This window comes from Sylvia atricapilla, chromosome 7 (genome assembly GCF_009819655.1).
Source record: "Sylvia atricapilla isolate bSylAtr1 chromosome 7, bSylAtr1.pri, whole genome shotgun sequence".
Classification (NCBI taxonomy): domain Eukaryota; kingdom Metazoa; phylum Chordata; class Aves; order Passeriformes; family Sylviidae; genus Sylvia; species Sylvia atricapilla.
The window spans coordinates 38,453,894-38,474,241 of NC_089146.1; the positions used below are offsets into that span (position 1 = coordinate 38,453,894).

Consider the following 20,348-nt stretch of genomic DNA (forward strand, 5'->3'; position numbering starts at 1 on the left):
CTCACTCTCTACCCTGAAAAATGACTGACATGAAAACAACCACGAGTCCCTGCCAAAAAATCTGTGCCCGCTATTTCAAAACCAATGTCTGCTTCCTTTAAGCTTTCTTTTTCATTAACATCTTGGTATTTATAAAATATGACAACTATAATCTCAATTTCAGTTGTGCAAATTTTTTTTGTCTTGTAGATCTGCTGTTAAAGGCAAGGGGAAAAATCCACTGCCTCAGTTTGGGATGATGCCTTTCTGAGAGTTGTCTCATAGCCTGTCTGTTCCCTACAGCAATATCCAGCCAGTTGTGAGGTGGCCAAATGTGTTTTAAAAATAACGAGTTACCCCAAAGGAGATACCAGAATAAAAAGCACAAATATGCACAGAATTGTAATTTTAGCACAAGCACACAGAGGCTGAGCCCAGAAGACATCACTCCCCCTGCTCAGGGCAGGCTCTGCAGCATTTCCCCACCGAACTCAGCTGCAACACTGGGATTATGCTGCTCCTGGGCTGACCCTGTGCTCACTCTCAGGAGTCTGTCCCACTAGAAAATAAAGAAATAAAGATCCCTGCTCCATTTATAATTCATACTGAAAAACTAATCTGCAATATGAAATTGTATGACTGGTTTGCATTATATATGCAGCAAGTTGCCTTCTAAATATAGACAAAGGTTTAAGTCTCATCATAATCAAGGAATATTAGAAACATTCAGGGCAATGAAGATTTTATAACTAGAAGAACCAAATTCTCAAGAAACCTGGAAACAAAATTGTGGGATTTATTCATGTAACATAGTAAAATCTAAAGTAACTGCTGTGCAAAGCTATTCTGGACTTCTGCTGCCAATTAACTCCCAAGAATTCCTACTCAAGGTGCTGCACATCCGATTGTGCTGTGTGTAGGAGTCCTTTAGCAAGGTGTCCCACTCCCAGTGGAAGGGGAGAGGGGCAATCACACTACAGCAGCACAGCCCAGCTCTCCAGACCCGCAGCAGGCAGGTGAAATGAGATGCAGCACAGCTCAGAGAGCACAGCAGAGCTTCAGAACGGGAGCACACACAGGGAGCTCAGCAGTTCTAGGACACAACCCAAGGGAATTGGTTTAAGGTTTGCATACTGTGGGGCCACACCAGACCCCTGAAGCTCCTCTGCCCCCCAGGTGAGAGGTGCTCTACATTTTAAAAGCTGTAGACTCCATGTCTCTTCTTGGAAGCTTTGGTGGTGGAAGTTTCGACAAAACCTCTCTTGCATAAAGGGTTTTATGCAGTCCAGCTTCTCGGAGAGCGAGCTCGACACGGAGCCTGGGGTCAGAAATGACCTGTTAAAAAACCACAGAAATGATCAATAGTAGCCAAGAAGCTCCCTGAGGAGCTGCTGCCTTCCCTCATGTTCTCCAAGCACACAGCCCAAGTGCAGCACAGACTCCAATCTCCTCCTGGTTGTTCCTATAGAATCCGAGTGCTTCAAAGGCCTTTATGATTTTTCTCACAGTGTTGCCTTGTGCTTACATGGCAGCACCACTTCCATTTGTCAGAATGACAATTAATCCCAGGGAAATTACTTCTGAAATTCGTCAGAAGTTTATCTGACAAGATTTGTAAGCCTCTTTCCAATCCCTGTTCCATGGCCTGCGGTGGGACTGCACTGGAAGTACAAGGAAGAGCAACATGTTGCTTCCAGAGCAGGTTTAAGTTAAGATTTGTCAGAACCTCATAGATTGGTCAAATTTGGGGAATTTTAATAATGAAACAAAACTCACAGCTTTCCATTACCAAACTGAGAAGCTTTAAAATGTCTTAAAAGGAGAAGTGCTGGACTTTAGCTATAGACATTGTTAGATTTCATCCGATTCAGTGTCAAAAGAAAGCTTTTACACCACAGGATTGTACCATAGCTCTTCTCTTTTTGTAAATAATTTTCAGATTCCGGAGTGGGAATGATTGCAAATTCATTGACTGAGCAGTTAGGGAACAGTGAGGGAATCTGAAGACATCCAGATGTTCCTTGAGCGCGTTTGAAATGGAGGGAGCAGCCTCCACAGCAAGCTGAGTGCCCTGGAACACGAGCACAGTTGGCTGAGCTCCTGCTCCACGGGCACGGCAGGATCCCAGCCCATTACCTGCTCCTCAGTGTAGGTGTGCAGCCTGAACAGGGGCTGCTGCAGCTCAGCCTCCTCCTTGGCCCCAATGCCCATCCGAGCCTTGGAGGCCACCGTGTCAGCCACTGCTCTGGCAGGGTCCAGCTGGGCAGCAACGCCCACCTGAAGGTGACAGTGAGGGTCACAATTAGTGTCTGTGCAGAGCCGAGGGGAGAGCGGGTCCCTGCCTGAGCACACCCTTTAGAACACCGTTATCCACTGTCTCTGAGTGGCACAGAGGCACGGGCTCCCAGCTGCAGAGGACGTGGGAGAGGAGCACCCTGAGCTCCCCAACACACTGACGTGAGCTCCAGCGGCCAGCCCCGTCCCCACAGGGATCCAGCAGCCTCCTAATTCTGCAATATCCACAATTCCTGCAAGTCCAGACTTCCTTCTTTTTCCTCCAATGGGAACAAAACCGTTCAGGGTGGTAGTTGACAATTTTTACAGAGTCATGGGCAACAACATTGAGTGATATGCCCCAAATAATACAACTCTGATTCTTTTCTGAAGTGCATCTGCTTTAACTGTGTAATTTCCTGTGGCTAGATCAATATCAAAGACTCCCAAACATTGTATTGTGCCAGAATTAATCTTTTTTCATTCTTTACTTTCTTTCTGTTAAAATATTCAGATATAGTTTGAAAAAATACAGAAAGATGCACGAGCAAAATAAGTAAAGGCCATATGAAAAATGGCTAAATCAAGAAAAAAACCCAAATTTAATTTGGTTTATTTAATTGCATACAGTAATTTTTTCACCCATCTCTTTAATAAAATGTCATCTTGGTATTTATGGGTTGCCCAAATCTGCAGGCCAAATTACTTTAGTTAAGATCTTTCCCCCCTCCCCATACAAACAGTGTATGCACTTTATGAAGCAGCATTTCATTAGTGTGAAACAAAGAATAAATGTTGGTCAGAGAAGTATAATGAATTGTGAGCAGCACCATCCCAGGGAAAGGCCCTTCTAGAAGCATTTTCTACTCTGGCAAGAGAATTGAGTCAGGAAGGGCTCAACAGGTCATGACTACCAACCAGCCCCTTTGGAGGACAAAACAAGGAGATTACGTACAGAAATGTAAATCAAGACAATATTACTCTTTCAAAAGTCAGCAGTAGGAAAAAGATTACCTTAGCACTACTTTTACTATGACATTAGCAAGCATTAGTAAGCATTTTATAGGTGTCTTTTTAAAAGTAATGTGCAGTAGTTTCAGAGACTCAAACATCTCTGAAGAAAAGTCATCCAAGCTGTGCAAGTTTTCAGAATTTAAAAAGAATATGAATTACTCATAAATCTTGCCTAAGACTCAAGGCAGACTTAAGGTTATTAAAATAAACAAACCCCAGAAGAACAATCACATCCAAGCGGGAAAAAACCCTCTCTATCTCCTCTGAGATATCAGCAGCTCCTACAGCCCAATTTAACGTCATAATGTTCCTGTTGTCAGAGCTGCAAAGGAGATAGGATTTATGGCAGGGGGGAGTTCGGGCAGTCGGCCCTGAAGTGCCTTTTCCCCAGTTGCTCTCTTTGCTTTGGGAGAAGGTGGCGTGTGTCTGCCTGGGCCGTGTGTCAGCAGTGAGAGCCCGGGGCAGTGTACAACCTGCTGCCGGAGCGCTGCCAGGCGCTTCTCCTGCTGCTGCTGCTGCTGCTGCTGCTGCCGCAGCGCCAGCTCCTTCCTGTGCTGCTGCCGCCTCTCCAGCAGTGCCCGCCGGACCTGCACCCTGTGGGCATAGAGAAACACTGTGCCACTGCCACCTCCCTGTGCCACTGCCACACCCCTGTGACACTGCCACCTCCCTGTGCTGCCTGCCGCAGCGCCAGCTCCTTCCTGTGCTGCTGCCTCCTCTCCAGCAGTGCCCGCCGGACCTGCACCCTGCCGGGAACAGGGAAACACGGGGCAGTGACACTGTCACCTCCCTGTGACACTGTCACCTCCCTGTGACACTGCCACATCCCTGTGCTGCCTGCCGCAGCGCCAGCTCCTTCCTGTGCTGCTGCCGCCTCTCCAGCAGTGCCCGCCGGACCTGCACCCTGCCGGGAACAGAGAGACTCTGAGCAGTGACACTGCCACACCCCTGTGACACTGCCACAGCCCTGTGACACTGCCGCAGCCCTGTGACACTGCCACCTCCCTGTGACACTGCCACAGCCCTGTGACACTGCCGCAGCGCCAGCTCCTTCCTGTGCTGCTGCCGCCTCTCCAGCAGTGCCCGCCGGACCTGCACCCTGCCGGGAACAGAGAGACTCTGAGCAGTGACACTGCCACCTCCCTGTGCCACTGCCACACCCCTGTGACACTGCCACAGCCCTGTGACACTGCCACCTCCCTGTGACACTGCCACAGCCCTGTGACACTGCCGCAGCGCCAGCTCCTTCCTGTGCTGCTGCCGCCTCTCCAGCAGTGCCCGCCGGACCTGCACCCTGTGGGCATAGAGAAACACGGGGCAGTGACACTGCCACCTCCCTGTGACACTGTCACAGCCCTGTGACACTGCCACAGCCCTGTGACACTGCCACCTCCCTGTGCTGCCTGCCGCAGCGCCAGCTCCTTCCTGTGCTGCTGCCGCCTCTCCAGCAGTGCCCGCCGGACCTGCACCCTGCCGGGAACAGGGAAACACGGGGCAGTGACACTGCCACCTCCCTGTGACACTGCCACCTCCCTGTGCCACTGCCACCTCCCTGTGCCACTGCCACAGCCCTGTGACACTGCCACAGCCCTGTGACATGGCCACATCCCTGTGACACTGCCACCTCCCTGTGCCGCCAGCCTGGCTCACTCTGCTCCTCTTTACCCACCTCACGGTGCCCTGGGCCTTCATCCAAACACCTCCCAGGGGCATTTCTCGTTTCAGTGTGGCCTTTACGTTGGAGTTTTTTTGGTTTGGGTTTTTTTGGGGAAGAGGACTTTGGGGAGTTGTGATTTTTTGGTTTGTTTCCCGGTGGGTTTTGGTTGGTCAGTTGTTCTTTTAAACAACTTGGCTAACCTTTCAGATTCCGTGTCTAGACCACAGATTTTCTCTAGCTGGCTTTATATAGCCCTGGTACTCTTTTTTTCTCCCCCATTTTCTTTGCCAAGAAGAAATGTTCTCTCACATCGGTGTATAGCAGAAGAAATTTTTCCTATAACCCTTTCCATTAAAAGAAACACCTCACTCCCAGTCTTGTCACTGGAAAAAGAAAAAAACCTCCAGGCTTAACACCCTTCTTCCAAAGGAAAAAGCTGGAGGTTCACAGCAGCAACTCCAGAACTTTACCCACAGCACAATTGTGCTGCTGCCCCTTTCACTGCAGGCATCCTTAGGCTACTGTGCAGTCTGTTCCTTATGGAGCTAGAGATATTCGTTGGGATGTCACTTTTAGTTCTACAGGAATTGCCAATGCCATGCTTTGAATTGGGAGAATTAACCTCCTTCTGCCCTGCAAATTTGAACTTGTCTTTAGAGAAATTGGAATGAGACAGCTGCTTCAACTGCAATAGAGCATGTACTGTTATTTTCTTACTCTCTTGACTCAAAGGAATATATAACTTGTGCTATAAACTGTAACAATCAGAACTAAACCACCGGTTCTGCTGGTGGCCAGCAAAGACCTCTGTGTCAGTAACCCAATCACAGTTAGCAGGACAAACAAATTTATCCCAAGAGTGTGGCACCAGGCTGCCTGAGAGTACCCCAGAGAGGCTCCCAGCTCTCACAGTGCCCGCTGTAGTTTGGGCAGAGAAATGCTTACAGCAGTAGTGCTCAGGGGGTCGTTCTGTACCAGGGAAAAAGCCTAATCTGCTTTTTATATGGAGAATATTTAATAAAAAGCAGATCTTCATTGTTTTAATGAAAAATGACAAAATACTGAAATCATTTCACTCTGCTGAGCTGACTTTTGTGACACATGTTTTAAAACACTCCAGAGTTATCAAACATGAAATTCAGTACTCTTGAGGCTTCTGTGCAGAGCCAAGGAAGACTGGGGGGCTCTTGGCCAGGCCTAACTTCAGACACTTGGTCTGGCCCCTGGCAGTTTTCCTGCACAGAGGAATCCCAAACAGTGCTAAGCTGAAGCAGTCCGTGGCCATTCCAGGTGATCCTGGCTGACTGCAGCAGGGAGAGCAGGGAGCAGTCAACTGCACATCATCTCCCAAAGTCGGAACGCCCTTCCAACGCCTTTTTCTACTTGGCTTCCAATGTTTAGTCAAGCTTTGATTTCACCCTATTCACATCTAAATAAAGTTGTTCATTCTCTTTCTCTCTATTACATCTATAGCAACATTTTAGCTACTATTTTCTACATAAAGGTAATTTTATAGAAAACCTCAAAATCAAAATATCTTAATGCTCAATTTTGCTTTTAAGCACCACAGTAAGTAAAATTTTAATAAATCACCAGCTGATAAATGAGCATAACTGATTCGTTTCAGTAAAGGTACCTTTTGTAGCATTGCAGGTACGCGTTTGCGTAATTTTTGATAAACATATTTTCATTAAAACTCTGCTTTCAGACACTGTCTCATAAATATTCAATAGGAAACAATGAACTACTATGGCAGGAGAGCCCAGGAGAGTTTCAGGGCAGTGTGTGAGAGCTCTGAGGTGGCACGAGGGGGGTGAGCCCCCAGGGAGCTGCAGCACCCACATCCCAGCCCAGGAGAACAGAGCCCCGGGCAAACAGTGGCCACCACTGTCCCCGTGGGCCACCCACACAGCTCCTGGCACTCTGCACTCCTTGCCTTCCCCTGGAGCGTGGGGCCAGGCTGGCAGCAGCTCAGGTGCTGGGGCAGAACACAGCAGGTCTTTCCCACTCGCTGCCCCCTCCAGGACTGGGCCAGCCTGTTTCCTGGGGGTAGTCAGTGCAAACATTTGCACAATTCCATGCCAACTTTATTGTCACCCTGCGAGAGTAATGCCAAATCTATTGCTTTGGTGGGGGACACGCTCTTTTAGAACATCATTTTCAAACTATTTCCTACCTCAGGGACCTGGTGGAGAACCTGACTGAAATTCACTGCAAAAAAAGGAGAAGTGGACTGGTAGCCACAAACACTTGCCTTTTTGGATGCTAATTTTTGAAGCACAGTGAGACTTAAATGGTTAAGTTGATGCCACATTAGTTGTTGATACCACATTAAAGGGAGTTTATAATTCAGTGTTCTAAAGACACGTGGAGTGGAGACATTCAGCGCAGCTGAGTGTGTGATCCTGCACGTACAGCAGGGACTGCAGCTCCTCCTGCCCCACGCTGCACCACAGGGGCACCAGCTCCTGACGCCCTGCAGCCCCAGAGCTGTGCCAGGAGATGAGGGTGAGCCCCTCTGAATGCCAGCAGAGCACACAGGTGTATCCCTCACCTGCTGGCCTCCTGCAGCACCCACCTCTCTCAGCCTGTCAGCTACTAATCCCTCCATTTTTATTAGGAAAAAAAGAGTACCAGAAGTCTCTGCTGTTCTTTGCAAATGTGGCCAGCCCAGAGCCTTTATGACAGCACAGCAGTAATCAGAGCCCTTGTTCAGACAGTTTAGTCTCACTTCTCAGCCTGAGGGAGTTTAAATCCGCAATTTCTGCTTTATCAGCAAATATAACCACCAGCAAGAACATCCAGCAGTCAGGTAAGGCACCTCCACCCTGTTCTTAGAACTGGACCACTATCAGCAGGCAGCACCAAATGAACAGAAGAAAGCACAAAAGAACTATGATTTTTGCCTAATCTGGGGGCATCTGACAGGACTGGGGCAGATTTTCTATGAAATGACTTGGATAAAAGAATTAAGAGAGAATAGATACTGGGCTTGGAGCAGAAATCACAACCCCTCCCCACCTTTTCTGAATGCAGAGAACATCACTCAGTAGGATTTCTTGCTGATTGCACTATCCTCAGCACATTTCATTGCTCAGTATCTGTGGGATCTCACACAAAGTTTCACCCAGTGGGCTGAGGCATGTGTGGGTTAACACAACCTGGAGACAACAAAGAACTGCAGCTACTTAGGAACATTCACAGCCAAGCACTGAAATGTCCAATCAGTCAAATGTCTCAGATGGGAGTTGTAGAAATTTGGACTCAATCCTTTGAAAATTTACATCCAGTTTCAGGTGCCTTTAACCCCTTACTTTGACCTGCTCAGAGCTCTGGATATTGCAGTTACAAAGTATGACCTGAATTAACAGAACACCATAGTGACTCTGTGGTAATAGGCTTCTTTTTCATAAACAAACCCAATTAGTTCATTTTAAATTAATTTAGTTTAATTAAAAGCAGTTCAGGATAACAGCAGATTTAAAAATATTTAAAAATTTAAAAATATTTTATTATACCTACTAGAAACTCTGTGCACTATTCAGGCCATCTCCTGTACTTGGAATATTCAGCCAGCTCATGTTTTCCTTTTCCCAGAGGCCCTGAAAATGTGTTGGATCAGAAGTGTGGCACCAGGCAGTGCCCATTTCATGAGTGCTCTGCAGAGATAAACCCAGTTGCTGTGCCCTGACAGGTGGAACATGCCAGGACACTCAGTTCTGCAGTGCTGGAACATGACAATGCCACGTGTGTACCTGAGCCTGGACAGTGAAATGTTTCATTCTGTACAGTAGGTCACTTCTGAGGGACAGAATGCTGAACATTTACTGACTTCTGATTCACAATAGCCTGAAGGGGTGATTATTTCCTCCCAATAATTCAAATACATGTGCTCCTTCTCCTGTGAGCTAAAACCACTGCAGGCATGGCTGAGGAAAGGTGGAGATATATTTGTAGCAAAAGGACACAGACATTTAGAGTAAGTGGTCAGCAAGGTGTCCTGACAAAGTAATACTCAAGTAGTGTTTCCCACACTATCCTTAAGACCAAGTTTAATATTCTAATGCCAATGGCACTTTAATCCTATTTTAATTGCATTTCTGGTCCACACAACTTGGTGCTTCCTTCATGTAAAAAGAGTCAGGCTGTGCTTTGAGAGCAGTTACAACCAGACTCCACGCAGGGGGTTTATGTTCCTCTGACAGAATATTCCTCTATGAAATCAGTATTTCTTCAACAGGCCACAAAAGGTCATCTTGTGCAACAAAGACTTGGCAATTCAAGCCTGAGCAGGCTCAAGTCCTAAATCCCATCAAACAGGTGAACAACATCTACAACTAGATGAGCAATTTAGGCCTCTCTAAGACAACAATAAATATCTTCGAGTCTGTTAAGTGCTGAATGTGTTCCTTTCACTTGCCCCTCAAACAAACCAAACCTGATTATAAATCCTTATGCAAAGTGAAATATAGAAAAACTTATTACTGAGCTACATTCTATGACAGTTTAGTGCTTACAATGGTCTGAAATTTTGATGGATGTGAATGAATTCTAACTGGAATTAATTACATCTGGGATACAGTCACCTAGGATGTAACCTTACTATATAGTTTGAAGCATTTGCCAAACAGAGAGGAAAAAAAATATCTTTCCTCAATGTATTCTAAAAAACAAAGTCAGGAGATCAAAGTAAATTAGATTACAAGAAAATCCTATTGATATTATAGGTATTCACATTTAATTTCTTTTACCTTTCTCTGTCTTTGGCTGCTTGTTCAGCCATTAATTTTCTCAATTCCTCCAGATGTTGTAGATCCCTCTCTTCCTGTTCTTGCCACTTGAGCTCTTTCTCAGCCCAGTATTGTTTCAGCTAGAGTTTGAACAAATACAGTGAAACAAATGAACACTCATTCCAAAGCCCAGGCAGTGACAACAAAGGAAGTAAGAAAAGCATTAAGTTAGAGATTCCAATTTTGATCCTTTTGGAATAAAATGTCTGTTCTAGAGCACTACAAGTTAACGGAATAAATATTTACTAGGAGAGCAAGATTATGTGAAGCCCCCACAACAAAAGTAGTTAAATCAGATTGTGGACACTAATTTGGATATATTTTCCCACCACAATCTGAAGACTACCACTTCCACTGTGCTTGCATTCCCCAGGAAAGCAGCTGCAGTACAAGGTATCTGCCCTTTTAAGGATCTAGAATGTAAAATACTCCGATGAAACGTATGACTGCTGACCCCAGACAGCTGCTATTCTGTCTGTGCACAGGCACAGGGCTGCTCTCTGTGGACATTACACAGCAAGAGAAAAGTTTGCACAACCAGAGTATTTACAGCTAAAATGAGTATTGGTGGGGTTGGGTCAGCACTGCCTCCCCAGGCCTCTTCCCTCCCTGTGGTTCTCCTGCCTCTGCCAACACCATGTGCACAGAGGCAAATACACTGACTGAGCTGGAACAACAGGAGAAGCAGCAGAGCTACTCCTGACCTAAGCAACAAATCCCCTCTAAATGCCCCTCTCTGGGAACTCAGAGGTGAAACCTCAGTGACACAACCACATGGATTTTTGCCTGGCACTTCAGTAAAAAGGCCGACACAAACACTTGTGACACAGTTTGATTTTCTAAAGCATTGCATCCACTGAGTGCTTTTCTGAGTTTCTATTAAGCTGCATCCAAGCCGTTCCCGAGGAGTCAGCACACGGGCCCCGGAGCTCTGTGCCCCAGGGCTGTCCCTGCAGCCCCACGCTGTGCTGCAGGCACTGTGCAGCCAGGCTCCCTGCTGCATTGCAGCACACAGCTGCAGCACTGGCAGCTCCCAGGGCTGTCCTGTGCAGCCAGAGCCAGCCTTGTGACAGGGACACAGCCACCTGCTGAGGCTTTTATCCCCAAGAAATGTGATAGAGTAACATAACTGGTGTGTCAGATCAGGCAGCTTTAGAGCTAAAACGGACAGGAGCAAGACCTGACTAACCATTTTCCCATCTCTACACCAATACATAATACTTCACAAGGATACGTGTGCATGAGATCAGTTATAGATTTTAGAAGCAATAGTACATATTAATATATGCAAAAATGTATAAAAGTTTCTCATACTTTTTCTTTATCCTGAGCTCTACGAATGGTTTCCTGTTCTCTCTGCAGCCTTTTTCTCTCATCTTCCTTTTCTTTTCTTCTGGCAGCTACAGCAGCTTCTAGTCTAGCAGCTTCTTCCTGCTGTGCTTTCCACTGTAGAACCTGGAGCAAAGAGTTGAAGAGGCAGTCCTGCAGCAGACTGTAACACTGACCCTGCCCAGCTGAGACTGGGAAGGAAACTCATGTAATCTGCTTACAAAGTAAGATTTATAATCTTATCAACAGCACAAGCATTAACAGGCACCACCTTTCTGCGTGTTCATGTGCAGTTCCCAGCTGATGGTGTAATATGCAATAAAATCACATACAAACAGGTTTTAGGCCAAATTGCTAAAACCATCTCAGTAATTCAGGTTTCCCTTCAGCACTCAGAACGTAGGAAGGGATGGAGGCCAAGAGGGACAGAGCAGAGTCCTGCAGCCCAGCACCCCAAACACCCATTCCTGACGTGATCCTGGCTGTGCTGGTACACAGGACACCTGTGTGCACACCTGGCCACGGGCAGTGCCGCCTCTGCAGTGTCCCAGGCACAGCTGTCACCAGCACTGTGTCCTCATCTGTTCCACACTGCTTCCTACAGGACTCGGGAGGTCTCCTGGTTGTTGCCTTGCCAGCTCTTTTTGTAATGGATTTGTCAAGCACTAACAGAAGCCTGCACTCCTCTAAGGAACAAGCATTGCAGCCATTTTTCAGCTGCTTTTCTACGCTACAGCGCTTTAACACAAAGAGAGGAAAATGCTTATAATTTTTTCACCTTTACTGCATTTCACAGGCTGCGTGTGCAGAGTATTAACTCTTCTGCTTTGTGCTTATAAAAGATGCTCTTTTTAGAAAACCAGCGCTCCCCACGGCCCAAGGTTCTCAGAGAGCTGCATCTCTGAACGATGCTGCGCTTGCCCTGCTTCCTGCTAAAATAACAATTATACTTCTTTCTTTGCAATACACCAAACAATGCTGTGACTTCTCATGGAGTGCAGGCAAAGTGATGATGTGAAAATAACTTGAAAATGCAGAGGGTGCAAAGAGCCAGGCTCTTCCAGAGGTGCCCAGTGACAGGAGGGGAACACCTGAAATTCCAATGCCTTCATCACTTCCCTCGAGAGGCTGGGTGAACACTGGAATGGCCAGGGAGGTTGTGGAGCTGTTTCCTCCTGGATTCAGCACAGTCCTGGGTCACCAGCTGTACCTGGCCCTGCTTGGGCAGGGGTGACCTGGGGGCTGGAGAGCTCCCTTCAGCCTCAGCTCCCCAGTCAAGCTTCCCACACACTGAAATTGTGACACCAGGGCTGCCTAAATTGAAATCTTCGTGGAGCAATTTTGCCAGCAGCCTGCTCATGCAGCTTAGCAGTTTAAGAATCCAAAATAAAATGCTAAATTGTTTCAGTCACCCTTCACTTGCCACGCTAATGAACTCAAAAAGGAATGTTTTGAAAATGAGTCACAAGAACATGCAATCCCTTCTACCTTGCTTTTGAAACAGACTGAAGCAAAACCTATATAGAAAGCTTTAAAATCTAATGACAAGCAAACAGTGAATGAAATCTGCTAAAAGCATACTCAGATTGGAGCTGGGATAAGCTGCAGGAGCATTTGAAGGAGCTTTAAACTTCTGTAATAACATCACAGATTTTCTCAACTGATATGAGGTAAGAGATTATGTAACCAAAAAAATTGCTTTTTGTAAGCCTGGATTTCCCTACATCCTGCTTCCCACTCCTTTCAAATGCTCTCCAATGCTGAGGTCAGTGCCACTGGGGGCAGTTCAGTTCCCTCCATGTCTGAGACCTCTCCTGATCCTCCAGTGATCTCCTCTGGACATGGATTTATCTGTTAACCAGGGACTTTTTTGGTTGTTCGACTGCAGCCATTGCTGTGGCCAGGCCATAAATTGGTCTGGAAAGAAGTTGCATGTCGCTGATATTGAGGGGAGGCAGTGGCAGTGCCCCTGGAGAGCAGAGCAAACCTGCAGGGAGGCAGCAAAGCCCACTGCAGCAGCGAGCAGACACAGACACCAAGCTGTGACACACACGTCTCAAAGCCCATTACAAATCCACTTTCTAGCAGCAGAGTGTGTGGTGTGTGACACCCTGAGCCATGATCTCCCCTGGGGCTGCTCCATGCACCTCTTCCCTCACAGCCTCTGATCCAGGGCAGAGAGCAATACTGATCCAAGTCAGAGATCAATACTGATCCAGGGCAGAGATCAATACTGATCCAGGGCAGAGATCAATACTGATCCAGGGCAGAGATCAATACTGATCCAGGGCAGAGATCAATACTGATCCAAGTCAGAGATCAATACTGATCCAGGGCAGAGATCAATACTGATCCAGGGCAGAGATCAATACTGATCCAAGTCAGAGATCAATACTGATCCAGGGCAGAGATCAATACTGATCCAAGTCAGAGATCAATACTGATCCAAGTCAGAGACCAATACTGATCCAGGGCAGAGATCAATACTGATCCAGGGCAGAGATCAATACTGATCCAGGGCAGAGATCAATACTGATCCAAGTCAGAGACCAATACTGATCCAAGTCAGAGATCAATACTGATCCAGGGCAGAGATCAATACTGATCCAGGGCAGAGATCAATACTGATCCAGGGCAGAGATCAATACTGATCCAAGTCAGAGACCAATACTGATCCAAGTCAGAGATCAATACTGATCCAAGTCAGAGATCAATACTGATCCAAGTCAGAGACCAATACTGATCCAGGGCAGAGATCAATACTGATCCAGGGCAGAGATCAATACTGATCCAAGTCAGAGATCAATACTGATCCAGGGCAGAGATCAATACTGATCCAGGGCAGAGATCAATACTGATCCAGGGCAGAGATCAATACTGATCCAGGGCAGAGATCAATACTGATCCAAGTCAGAGATCAATACTGATCCAGGGCAGAGATCAATACTGATCCAGGGCAGAGATCAATACTGATCCAGGGCAGAGATCAATCTGGGGCACAACCCGGGTTTCTGACACCTTAGGTGCAAACGAATGAGCAGAACCAAGCATCAAATGCAGGCCTTCAGTAAGCTGACAAAGCGTTAATCACACAGCAGAGTTCCCCAGACAGGGGTGACAGGCCAATAACTCAGTGTGCATCTCCACTGCTGCAGCGCTCCCTGCTCTGCCCTGAATCACCACCAACACATGGATTTACTCAGGGGTAGAACATGCTTTGCATTTTTTTATTTCAATTCTGAATCTACTTTTTCATTTTCTGGTTAGGATTTTAAAAGCATGAGCCCAAGGCCAATCAGGAAAATGGGTAATGACGATACCAGAGGAGAGTTTTACTGTAGCATACTTGTTCACAATACCCAGTTATTATTTTCTGTATCCAGCACATGAAATTAGTTTAGATTATCCCTTCTCCCTCCCATGTTTGTCTAATCCATGCTTTTTCATTAAAAAGAATAATTTCCTTTAAAAATTTTTCTAACTATGACAAAAAAGGACATAATTGCAACAATCCCCCGCCCCCAAAAAAATTCAAAACAAAAAAAAAGGAACATTGGTAAAAGCCAGAAAAAAAAATGCTTACAAAATATGTATAAAATGTGCCCATGATTCTGTAGGCTGGCCTTATGCCATGACTTTTCCCAGAAGAAGAGTTGAAATCATATAGGATAAAATATTCTTAATGGAGCAGAGGCAGAGTGAAGTTTAAGAAGTACCAGAAGTTAGGTATTAACTAGGTGATTCAAATACCACTATTGTTCACTTTTTAAAGCCCATTTGAACATTAAACCCCTCTGTGCTAGAGCAGGTCCAGCCCCACAGCCCCAGATCGCTTTGTGTGCCGGGCAGAGGAACCCACACCCACAGGAGGTGGCAGGAGAGATTCCCAAAGAGTCCTGCCCATGTGCTCTCAGTTAAAAATGGGCCCCTGGGCTCCGGTGAGAGGGGCAGAGTGGATTTGCTGCTCTGTGCAGTGCCACGGTGCCCAGGGGGCAGCACAGTGTGGGGCAGGCAGGGAAATCCAGCACAGGGGCTGGGAATCTGCAGGGAGCGTGTCCTGCCTTCAGGGCTCTGCTGGTGCAAAGCGATCACCTGCTGCTGAATGGCCACAACTACACCTGATCACCTGGTGTGAATGGCCACAACTCCTACACCTGATCACCTGGTGCTGAATGGCCACAACTCCCACAACTGATCACCTGGTGTGAATGGCCACAACTCCTACACCTGATCACCTGGTGCTGAATGGCCACAACTCCTAAACTGATCACCTGGTGTGAATGGCCACAACTCCTACACCTGATCACCTGGTGCTGAATGGCCACAACTCCTACACCTGATCACCTGGTGTGAATGGCCACAACTCCTAAACTGATCAGCTGGTGTGAATGGCCACAACTCCTAAACCTGATCAGCTGGTGCTGAATGGCCACAACTCCTGCAACTGATCACCTGGTGTGAATGGCCACAACTCCTACACCTGATCACCTGGTGCTGAATGGCCACAACTCCTACACCTGAGCACCTGCTGCTGAATGGCCACAACTCCTACACCTGATCACCTGGTGCTGAATGGCCACAACTCCTACACCTGATCACCTGGGGCTGAATGGCCACAACTCCTACACCTGATCACCTGCTGCTGAATGGCCACAACTACAACTGATCACCTGGTGCTGAATGGCCACAACTCCTACACCTGATCACCTGGTGCTGAATGGCCGGAACTCCTACAACTGAAGTGTGCCAAGGCACCTGCTGCATTCATTGGTCTTCATCTCCAGGGGCAGGATCATGCAGGTCTGGAGAACAAAACCCTCCTCAAACAATAATTCTGCTCCACTACAGCAGCAACCTGGGACCACAGACTGCACAAGAAGAATTAACACGGCCTTGATTGCATTCTTCCATTCCTGTGAGTTCAAAATCAGAGGGCATATTTTACTGTGTCAACAGTAAATATTTCATTTAAATATTTTAAAAAAATCCTAGTTGTTAAACCAATATTGAAAATACACTGAAACCTGGCTCTCCCATTGCCTCTTCCACAAAACAGTTTTCATTTTAGCAGTACGAGCACTGCCAGCATAAAGTTCTGAAAGTTTTTAATTACAATTGGCATTTCAAGTACATTTCACAGTTCATGTGTTATTAGAGGAGGTTTTGCCAAGTGACTTATTAAATTGCTGTGCTGAACACAATGCATACACACCTTTTTTCAGTTCATTATTTCAATATTGCATATTACAATAATGTAAAGTACAGTACAAACTAATTAAAGTAATAAATTAGTCCTTTCACTCGAACATCTGAATAGCAATAATGTATTTACCATTCACCCAAGGTTACAGATACAACTCTTTTAGAGCCAAAACAATGCACAGTGGCACAGCACCGTGTGAGGTTTTCTCTTCAGGCAGCAATGAGTTACTATAAACAGACCCTGCAGCTGCCTGTGGTGACACAAGAGGTGGCACCAAACCCCTCAGCTGGGCACACAGAGCACAGGGCAGCTGCAGTGAGAGGCAAAGATCCAGCAGGGGCAACATCAGCCTCTGGAAACAGGAAAAACCTGCACGAGGAACCAACAGGATGTAAAATCCTGCGGGGAACAGTGTCAGAAATGACTTCCCAGAGCTCAGAGCACTCTGGGCCACACAGACACACTAAGCTTCTAGAACCCAAATCATAAACAAAAATTCCCAATAACTGCGATAAAACCAGTACTGTTTGCCATAACTGAAAGCATAAAAGGAAAGTCCTCTGAGATCCCCACTCTGATGTTTTCTAGATCATATTTTCAACCTTACAAAATGACACAATCTAAATACTCTTCTAGAATCTCCCAGAGTTTTATTAATCTCTGAATCACTTCTGCTTACCTTTCCTTATTTATAGTATGGTGTGCAAGTTTGTTTTTCTTCTTCAAATTCAAACAACTGATTCTAAGAATGCCTGGGAAAAAATTTAGAAGGTCTCTTCAAGAAAAATAACTTCACAAGTGAAGATTCTACGTGGTAGAAGAAACCCCAAAAGAGAAGAAGCACAACATTTGGCTAGCCATGGAAGCCCACGGCAGAACAGAGCCAGCCTGTTCCTGATGGGACACAGGAACACAACAGGAACACAACAGCTTCAGGTCAGGGCTGCATGGGCACAAGCAGCAAAATGGGGTTATGAGACAACTAGAGATTCAAACACTATTTTAAAAAATTCAGTATTTTAAAAACCCCATAAAGATAAAGATAAAGAAAGAAACCACGCAAAGGTTGTTGCACAAGGCAGGTGGGAGATCCAGTGAGCAGGAGCCATGCCAAAGCACCATTTCACGTTCCCCATGAGGCCAGCACGGGCTGCCTGAGCTCAGGGTCAGACTGTGTGTGCCACCAAAAACCAGCACAGGGACCACGAGCACTGCTCTTGGTGGCAAAGCTCCATGTTGGGCTCCTGAAGGTTCCCTTGGAGCACAGCACAAGAGCAGCAGCTTTGGGTGAGTCCAGCAGAGGCCAGCAGCCCCCGAGGACAGGAAAGAAGCCCTGGAAAGGAGGAGCAGTGTGGTGTAGGAGCCCCGGCATCGCTGTCTCCCCACAGCACTGCTCCCCTCAGAGTGTCCTACAGCTGCTCACCCTGTGCCCAGGAGACAGACAAAAAGCACACTGAGCAATGTGCCTGTTCAGATAAGCACAGTGATCCCCTGCCCACAGCAGCTCTGGTCCTCTCCTCCCCTCCCAACCTCCTGCGTCATCCCCATCTCCTCTGCCCGGGCTCTGGCTCAATATAGAATTGAGAGTTACCCATTTATGGCAAGACACAGATACCTCTTGGCTCCTCCAGATGGAAGCCACAAGGCACAGAGAGGGAAAAATGCCTCTCAATTGCAAATTTGGATTTAAACCACGTCAACTATGACATTTTTCCTTCACATTTTTAAAAAAAGGGCTGAACAAGTTGGTGACCGAAGGAGTTCTGTTTATAGAGAAAAGGCCATTTTAGAGCTCTGCCTTCCCAGGGCCTTCTGAAAAAGAGAAAAAAGCAAAGCAGATGTAAAAGGTGATGAAGTGATAAGATGTGCTGAAGAAATAGCGGGATTGCAACATCAGCCCTTCAGTAAGGATCTTGCTCCCAGTCCAGTTCCTAATGGACACATCATCCAACAAGGAAAAGGACTTTTTTAGATTTGGCAAACTTTGTTTTCCCACCCAAAGTCCTTGCTTTCTGTCTCCTCTAGAACTGGCCAAACTGAGATCACTACAAGATTAACATGGAAAACTCGTTAAAAAGTGAATTTCATTGCCAGCAGTGCAGCCTCTTACTTGCAAGATAGCTCCTTCAGACAAAATTCATCCTCCAGACAAAAGCAGCACTTGCTGATCTGTGTCTCCTGCCTGAGCACCCCCCTGCCATTCTGAGATGCACAGAAAAAGAAAATGTTTTTAAGAAAATGAGAGGGAAATGTAAAGAAAAAAAGTTAAAGACCCCAGTCTCCCATAGAAAAGTAAGGATTCAGGCAATTTCTCTCAAGAGTAATAGAAGTTAACCACATAAATCCCCCTTGGGTTAATGGGATAATAAATCCCTTGGACTTAAATATTTGACAAATTAAACAGGACTATAGAAGTCTGTGACAAAAATAACCTTTTTTTTTTTTAAGTCACTAACTTTATGGTCTATCCGACCACTACTAAAATGTAGTGCACTTCTTTTTGGGAAAAAAAGGTTTTTTCAAACATATACAGCCCTGTGCTGCACAAACCCCACAGATTTCCAGAGCTCCAGGCAAGACTTGCTCACCAACACTGTAGAATTCAGGAGCAAATTGTGCCCCAACAAGGCTGACATTGCCAAGGAAACTGGGATGTAGAGACCTGCTCCTGATGTGGAATTGTATTAGCTGATAATAATAAACAAAAGACTTGCACGATTCAAAGCCACCAAACACTGAAATATAAAATATTAACAGTGTTATTTCTGGAAATACAATAGGAATGGGAAGTGTATGTGTGTATTCCTAAATGGAAAGCTAATGAGATGGGTGCCTCAGGGTGTGAATACTAGAGCTTGTAAAAGGGGAAAAATTAAAGTGTATATTAGGAACAGTTCCCTGGAGTCTGAAATATTACAGGGCAGGGGGAGTTCATCCAAACAACGTGAAAAAGCCATCATGTTTTAAATTTAGGGAGCGAGTTTTTACAATCATGGTACCTACCATTTTTCTTTTCTCAGCTGTCAGTAACCTCCTGAACTGCCACCAAGGTTTTGAACAGCCAATGTGTCAGGGACTGCAGGAGGAGGTGGGAGAAGTTCAGATCAGCACAGGGCTCCCTGTCATGCATCCCCATCAGGCAGCAGCACTCAGCAAGAACCATTGCTGTCCACATGCCTGTTCAGGTGCCAAAGGCACAGCCCCAGGGGTGTCCTGTGCCTGTGCCCTGTCCTTCATGGGGCTCACTAAAACCCTCCATTGCTGTCCACGTGTCTGTTCAGGTGCTGAAGGCACAGCCCCAGGGGTGTCCTGTGCCCTGTCCCTCCTGGGGCTCACTAAACCCTGGGCTCCATGGTGTCCACATGTCTGTTCAGGTGCTGAAGGCACAGCCCCAGGGGTGTCCTGTGCCTCCTGGGGCTCACTAAACCCTGGGCTCCATGGTGTCCACAGCAGTCAGAGCCACGCTCTGAGCAGGAAACTCAAGGCCAAGCTCCACGGCAGGGGCTGCAGGGCTGCAGCTACTCCAGCAGCAGGGAGAAGGGAACTCCCTGTGCCTGGGCACAGCTCTCCTGCCCTGGCAGGTCCTGTCTGTGTCACTGCACAGCCCTGACCCCACAGACAGTGAGCCTCTGACAGCAGCAGGTACCAACATCCACCTGGGGCCAGCAACAAACTCCTGTGCTATTAACAGGTGCTATCTGAAGTCTTCAGCAACTTTCAGCTCTAAAAATCTGCCCCTTTCTCTCTAAACTGGGGATTCTTCAACCCTGAAAACTTCTGAACAGCACCTGGAGTCACAGCAAGACTCCACAGGGTCTTGAACGACAAACAAAAAATGGTAAAAGCTGACAATTTCTGCATCTGACCAGCCTACACAAGACCTACAAGAAGAATTAGAGCAGCATTAGACCATTTGGCAGCAGGATAATCAAGAAATAATACATTTACAAGTTTGCTAATCTCAGAAGATAATCTCATTCTGGCTGTGGTTAGAAAAACAATGGAGGTTCACATCCTTGACAGATTTTTGAGTAGCTTGTGCCCCACAGGCTACCTCTAAGAGGTTAAAATAATACATACCAGAAAAATGGTTAAAAGTAAC

General features: G+C 46.5%; 1 protein-coding gene across 1 annotated transcript in view; it reads right to left on the minus strand.

The window, feature by feature from the left end:
• Positions 1–1,084: 1,084 nt before the first annotated feature.
• The window catches only part of CCDC148 (coiled-coil domain containing 148), a 41,297-nt gene continuing 22,033 nt past the window's right edge, over positions 1,085–20,348 (minus strand). The window contains exons 10-14 of the mRNA XM_066323342.1: positions 11,029–11,169; positions 9,676–9,794; positions 3,741–3,861; positions 2,116–2,256; positions 1,085–1,314 (exon numbers count right to left, since the gene is read on the minus strand). Of these exons, the coding sequence (XP_066179439.1) occupies positions 1,168–1,314; positions 2,116–2,256; positions 3,741–3,861; positions 9,676–9,794; positions 11,029–11,169 (669 nt within the window). The 3' untranslated portion in view covers positions 1,085–1,167. The remainder of the gene's footprint in view (positions 1,315–2,115; positions 2,257–3,740; positions 3,862–9,675; positions 9,795–11,028; positions 11,170–20,348) is intronic.